At 43.6% G+C, this 7,229-nt stretch overlaps 1 protein-coding gene across 1 annotated transcript in view; it reads right to left on the bottom strand.

The window, feature by feature from the left end:
• Positions 1–1,260: 1,260 nt before the first annotated feature.
• LOC130316826 (uncharacterized) overlaps positions 1,261–7,229 on the bottom strand; it is a 32,332-nt gene continuing 26,363 nt past the window's right edge. The window contains exon 2 of the mRNA XM_056552819.1: positions 1,261–4,116. Within this exon, the coding sequence (XP_056408794.1) occupies positions 2,968–3,978 (1,011 nt within the window). The 5' untranslated portion in view covers positions 3,979–4,116 and the 3' untranslated portion in view covers positions 1,261–2,967. The remainder of the gene's footprint in view (positions 4,117–7,229) is intronic.

The raw sequence follows: 7,229 nt of genomic DNA, 5'->3' as shown, positions 1-7,229 counted from the left end.
TTTTTTTTGTGTTGTCCACATCTTGGGGGAGATTTATCAAAACCTGTCCAGAGGAGAAGTTGCCCATAGCAACCAATCAGCTCGCTTCTTTAATTTTTTAACAAGGCCTGTGCTAAATGAAAGAACTGATCTGACTGGTTGCTATGGGCAACTTTTCCTCTTGGCAGGTTTTGATAAATCTGCCCCCTTGTCCACAGTGCTCTCTGCTGACACCTTTGTCTGTATTAGGAACTGTCTAGAGCAGCAGGAACTTTGCTATGAAAATGTTATTCTAATCTGGACAGTTCCTGGTTGACATGTACAGAGGTGTCAGCAGAGAGAGCCCTGTGGACAGACTGGAGAGAAATAAATAAAAAAATAATACACTGACTTATATTTTCTATTGGCACGTACATTATTCTGCGCAGATTTGATGCACTGCATATTATGCTGCAGATTTCAATATCTGCAAAAAATAATGTACGTGTGAATAGACCATCATGCCTCTGGAATATTTGCTCCATTCATTTACTAGGGGTCCCTCTAGTGGCAGAGGCACTGTAAAGCACAACTGTTATAAAAAAAAATTGATGGAATTTTAAGTTACTCACCAGTGATTTGCTGAAAGAAACTTCATTTTTTCACCCACTTCAAGGTCCAGCAATAGGATTCCTAAATCCTGAAAGAAAGATGGAAAGGTATAAATTAAACTAAAATTAATAATGGGATATTAGGAGGGAAGGGGATGATTGACAGACCACTCACCTGTTTGAAGGGACTGTTAAGCTTGTCACTTGCTTCACTTTTAAACAACTGGTAGTAACGGGAAAACATTCCAACTTGTTAACGAAACTTGAACTCAACGGTAACTGCAGTGCTCAACTTTAACTGAAGAAGTAACTTCAACTTTTTAACTTGTTTCAAAGTTTAGGGCTGGGTACCCTAACTTTGGCAAATTGACTTTTAAAAAAGTCATCTGCTCCATGAGCTGAGGGGACAGTTGAGAACGCTGTGGGCATAGAATGTTCCCGGTGACAGAAAATACCTGCTCACTTTGCACAGAGGTTGGGGGGCAGGATAGGAGCTCCTGGGCCACCATGCTTAGAGCAGGCCAAATAGCCCTCTTTTCGTCCCAATATTTCATGGCATCGGCAGTGGGAAATATATTTGGTTCAGACACATAAATTTTGACCATGTCTGTCACCTTGTCTCTTGGTATCCGAGAGGGTTGTCAGGTTTGTCCAAACAGGCTTTGCAATGTATCTGCCCAAAAGTCTGCAGCTCTTGAGGAGGTTGTAGCAGTGTTGCTGATGGTTGCTGAGATTTCTGCAGGCTCATCTTCCTCTGCTTCTTCCTCCTCATCATTAGTGTTGCTCGCGAATATTCGCAATGCGAATTTTATTCGCGAATATCGCATATTCGCAAATTCGCGAATATTCGCGAATATAGCACTATATATTCGTAATTACGAATATTCGTTTTTTTTTTTTTTTGTTTTTTTTTTCACAGTACACATCACAGTGATCACCCCTCTCTGCTTCCATCTTGTGTGGTGTAAAGAAGGCTCTAATACTACTGTGTGAAACTGGTGTGCGAATTTTCGCATATGTGAATTTTCGCTTATGCAAATTTGGTATATGGTAATTTTCGCATATGGTAATTTTCGCATACGCGAAGTTTCGCGTATGCGAAAATAAAACGAGGATATTACGAATATGCGAATATTCGCGAATATATGACGAATATTCGTCCATATATTCGCGAATATTCGCGAATTCGAATATGGCCTATGCCGCTCATCACTACTCATCATGCCTCTCTTGTCCCACATCTAATAGTCTCTGTCTGTCACACACCTTGATGATTAATTTGTCCCTCCAGCTTGTTAGGGCATTTGCTTGGAGAGCCATTTTGCCCTTAATCCGGGGGTCACACATGGTGGCTAGCATTAGATCAGGGCAAGTGTCTGTCAGCTCTTTAATCCTACACTGTAGTAGGACCTGGAGTCTCCTTACCAGTGTGGCAACATCACCAACTATATAGCCTCCAGTCCACTTCTCTCTGTTATTCAGGAAGGCATCCATTTTGGTTAACAGATGAGTAAAGAGAGGGATGACTTGCGCCAAACTTGCCTTCTCCTGGCTTAAGTTTTCCGTGACCGCACGAAAGGGGCTAAGTACAGCCACCACCTGAGCAACTAAGGTCCACTCCTCCCTGCCAAATGCTCTGGTGATGCCAATATAATTTTCATGGGTTTCTGCTGCTCTAGGATTCTTTCCAGCATTTCTAGTGTGGAATTCCACCGGGTGCTAACATCCTATTTCAGTCTGTGTTGAGGAACACCTGCCTTACTCTGCTCCCGTCTGAGTAAGTGGCTGTCTTTAACACTCCGGTGAAAATGCCCTGCAATTTTTCTACATGAATCCAGAACTCCTGTGAGCTTTGTGTTGCTCTCTGAGGTGTCTTCCAAACCGGCCTTCACCACAAGATGGAGGACATGTGCAGAGCATCGCACACATACAAAGTTGCCATCACGCAATGCCTTTATCATGTTGGCTGCACCGTCAGTCACCACGAAACCCATCTTCGGATGTGTATCTCCGTGTTCCCCAAGCCATTCTTCCACCATTTTTTAAAGTGCTCTGGTTATGTTTTGTGAGCTGTGCTGCTCATCCAATACCTCTGCATGGAGGAGGAATGAGCGGTGGCCCTGATTTGTATTCTCAACACCAGCCCCTGTGCTTCTTGGGCCTGATTTGGTTTGGGCAAGTTCAGTGACAATGGGCTGCCACCAGTGTGCGGTCAATGATAGGAAAGCATGCTGGCCACTGGGAGCACTCCACAGGTCAGTGGTTAGATGTACAGACTGTCCAGCAGCTTTTCCCAGCTCCTCTTTTAGCAGATCCACACACGATTTATACAAAGCAGGTACTATACTTCTGCTGAATGTGGTACGTGATGGTACAATATATTGGGGTGCAAGTGCCTTTAGAAGGCGTTTAAAAGGTTCCCCTTCCACCATGTTAAATGCTCACCTATAAGGCGGGTAATCTTGCGGGACTGTTGGCGGGAAATCCCCCTGGGATGAAAACCAGTAAACTGTTCTATGGTGGACTGGTTTCCTTTACTGGGATGAACAACAGCTTCAGCCCCTTGCCCCTTTTCCAGGTTATCTGAGGCTGAACTCATAGTAGCACTGGAACTAGCACTACTACTTCCCTTTCTTTTACTTGGTGGAGCTGCCAAACCACTTTCTTCTATCATCAACACTGCCTTGTGGTGTGTCCTCAGATGGTTATCCATTCCTGCATTGGTGAGATGCCCCAAGACTTTGCCACAACTTACTTCCTTGCCACATAGCTTACATTTGGCCAAGCGACCATCCCCAACTGTTATAAAATGCTCCCATACCTTAGATTTGCGGTTACCACTGACACTGGGTTTTGCTGATGGGGAAGGTTTTTCTGGAAGGGGAGTGCTCTTGGAAGCAGTAGCTAAAGTCCTTGTACTGGTGACAGTGGCAGTCTTTGCATGGGAGGGTGTATCCACAACTATGGAGCCAGAGGAGGATGGTGGTGATTGAGATTCTTGATAGTCATCATCAATGTCATGTACGAATAGTAGTGGCGAAAAAGGTTTATCTGGTGCAATACTGGACCATGGTACCTCCTCTTCTACAATGCCAATGTTCATATCTGCAAGGGCTGGACTGACATGCATGATGTTGTCTATTTCTGTGTCAGAGCCTTCTTGATGGACATTTAGGGCCACCTCAGCATCAGTAATGGCTGTCTCATTTTCTGCTAGAGTCTCCGTCTCCAAATGGCAGATGTCTCTGATTGGTTGCCTAGAAGTTTGGCCACTGGATGACTTGGCAGCAGGCCTTGCTGATGTCCTCTTGTAAAAAATGGCAGCTGTTACCTTTGGCTTCTTGGTAACATCTTGTCCTCTAGCTGTCTCTGTGTCACTGGGGAAGTCTTCCTCAGGGGAGCTGTCCATCTCTACAAGCACTGTGAGTCACTGTTAACACCAGTAAAACTTTCACAGGAATAAAGAAAAGTTCCTCAATGTCTGTGAAAAACACAGGATGTAGAAGGACACCCCGATTGGCTGACTAATGTCATGTGATAACAAACTCTGTAAAGTGACCAATCAAATAAATAGAGAAAATTATTCCTTAGTTTCGATTTCGTCAACTAATAACGAATGCATTCCGTAATTAACTAATCAAGTCCTTGTTTATTCTGGGACAAGGGTCACGTGACGAGAGGATGTGATCTCGTCAGCTCCGCCCGCTCCAGGGCTCTCTCCCTCCTCTCCCCCCCCCCCCAGGAGGCATGATGCTGACCCTGGGACGAACGTCCCTGATTAGGGCGAAAAAAGAAAGAAAAAGAGGAAAGAGAGAAAAAAGGAAACCACCTGACGGACGTATCTGCTCCCCGCTGTGGTATGGAGATGGAGGTGTCCGGTGTGGAAGGGGGTGTGGCGGCCTCGCTACAGTGGACAGTAGTGGTGGAGGTGAACGGGCTGAGAGGCGCACAGTCAGCAGAAAAGAGATCCGGCAGGAAGAAGAGGAAGGAGACGGAGCGCAAGCACGAGTGGTGCAAAGCAGCTGGGGGGACCACGTGAGCGGGCTCGGCGTGCGACGGAACACGCCGGCCGCTCCGGGAGCCCTGCAATCAGCTCGGGTAACAGAGGCCAGGATCAGCGTGGTGAGCTTGAATCTATTCCTTTTAACTGAAGTCCGTTGTAGGAAAGCTTTTCTGAAATGCAGGCTGGCAATGGCAGTCTATGAGAGTCTGGTGGGGTATACTTCCTCACCCTGGTTACAGATGATAGGATAAGCATGTGAGATCAAGAAATCTGGATGAGCTACTGTACTGAAAGTGGTGGAGGGGGGGCAGAGGTGTGTCGGAGCTATCACAGTTTTGGAACTATAAAGTGACTTCCCCCCCTCCCTATACCTCTATACCCCTTATAATCCTCCAGCTACCCCTCCTCTATATGGATAATGTTGTTAAGAGTATATGTGAACATGATCGGTAGTCCGAGGACTGGTTATATAAGCTGATTACCTTATGTGGAGGAATTTTACAGCCTGGAAATCGGTTAGAAGTAGAGATGACGGAGTAAAAGAGTATGGGGACCCAGGGTAGCCAAGGAGGTAAAATGTTAGTATGGAATATTAAAGGTATTAAGGAGAGGAAGAAAAGAGTAGCTATTATGGATAGGGTTAAAAAATTATCTACCTGCAGTGGTATGTTTGTTAGAAACACATTTAACAAAAGAATATCTGTCCATCTAATGAAAAAGAAATGGTCTGTTCAGGAATTCCACTCGTTTGGAACAAACTACTCATCGGGAGTCTCGGTGTTGATTCACGGTAAAATGAATATGCAGGTTAAAAATGCTCGCTGTGATGATAGAGGGAGATTTGTTTTTCTCCACGTAGAGTGGAATATGGTACAAGTTATTCTTGCTTTTGTTTATATTCCTCCCCCTTTCAAAACAGAGGTATTGGTTAATCTGGTGAATTTTTTAAGTGATAAAAATTACAAAGATTTATATATTATGGGGGATTTTAACTCAGTAATAGATAACAAAAGGGACCGGAGAGGAGGAGTAATGAGGGAGGGGAGGAATGTCCTGGCAGATTTTTGTAAAGAAGTAGGATGGAGAGATGTATGGAGAAACCTGAATCCTTTGCGAGAAAATTTTTCCTGTTTTAATTTGAGCCATAAAACTGCATCACGTATCGATTTGATTCTGGCCAATGATAGTGGAGCAAGGGGTATTAGAAAAATTGTTTATGAGCCCAAGGGCTTGTCTGATCACTCCATGGTGGTCTGTAGTTTCGGTGGTGAAGATCGGGTCCCCCCCCAGAATATGAATAGAAATATTAATCCGCATTGGTTTGAGGTGGAAGACGTGACAAAGGGTATAGAGGAGGAGATTAAATGGTTTTGGGCTACAAACAAAGGTTCGGCCGATATATTTATGGTTTGGGATGCTATGAAAGCATATTTGAGAGGGATTTTGTCCCGAAATATAACCCAGTTTAGGAGGAAAGTAAGGAAGAAAGAAGATAACTTGGTAGATCAGATTAAAAAATTGGAGGAAGTTTATGCAACTGATGCAAGAGATGAGAACTGGGGAAAACTGGAACAAGCGCAAAAAGAATATAAAGAGTTAATGCTTGAGAAGGCACAACATAGTATTTTTTTCTGGGGACAAAAACGCTATGCGGAAGGGGGGAAATCCAATAAGTGGCTCTCTGGTATAATAAAAAATCAAAGGGAAAATACGGAAATTACTAATTTAGAAAATAAGCAGGGATTAATAGTAACAGATCAAGAGGAGATAAGGAAGATAGCGATGGAGTATTATCAAACATTATATGAATCTGAAGGGGTAAAATCAGAATCGGAGATTAAAACATTCTTACAAAATTTAGTTCTGCCAAGTTTAAATGAGGAGGGGAAGAGGAAAATGAATGAGGGGATTAGCCTGGGGGAAGTCCAAGAAGTATTGAGAACATGTGCGGGGAATTCCGCCCCAGGGTCTGATGGGTTCTCATTTGATTTTTATAAAAGATTTCATGGGTCTCTGTTGCCCTGCTTGATGGAGATTATTAATGAATCCTTGGAAAGAGGGGCTATGACCCCTTCAATGTCTGAAGCAGTGATAATATTGATCCCCAAGAAGGGGGGCAACAGGGAAAAGATGGAGAATTACCGTCCTATATCACTATTGAATACGGATTACAAAATTTTTGCAAAATTATGGGCAGGAAGATTAAAAAAGGTTTTGGGTGAGATGATAGGGCAAGAACAAAGGGGTTTTATGGTAGGTAGGAATATGTTTTCCAATATACACAGGACATTCCTTAACATTCAAACACGTGGAGGGGATCCCCGCTCCATCCTGTCGTTGGACGCCAACAAAGCGTTCGACAGGGTGGAGTGGGGTTTCCTCTTTGGGGTGGTGGAAAGATTTAGTTTGGGCACTTTATTCTTAAAAGCTATAAAAATGGTTTATTCAGCTCCTATAGCAAAAATTAGTATTAATGGGAAATTTACGAATACGTTTAAAAAAAAAAGAGGTTCAAGACAGGCATGTCCGTTATCACCTTTATTATTTGCACTCTTTATAGAGCCACTAGCAGCTATAGTTAGGAACACAGAAGTCTTTCAAGGGTTTGGGGTACAAGGGGATAGAGAAAGAATGTTATTATATGCCAATGATGTGCT

The sequence above is a fragment of the Hyla sarda genome, unplaced genomic scaffold (assembly GCF_029499605.1).
Source record: "Hyla sarda isolate aHylSar1 unplaced genomic scaffold, aHylSar1.hap1 scaffold_1966, whole genome shotgun sequence".
Taxonomy (NCBI): domain Eukaryota; kingdom Metazoa; phylum Chordata; class Amphibia; order Anura; family Hylidae; genus Hyla; species Hyla sarda.
Note: the sequence above shows the minus strand (reverse complement) of the source record. Positions and strands in the feature narration are given on the sequence as shown.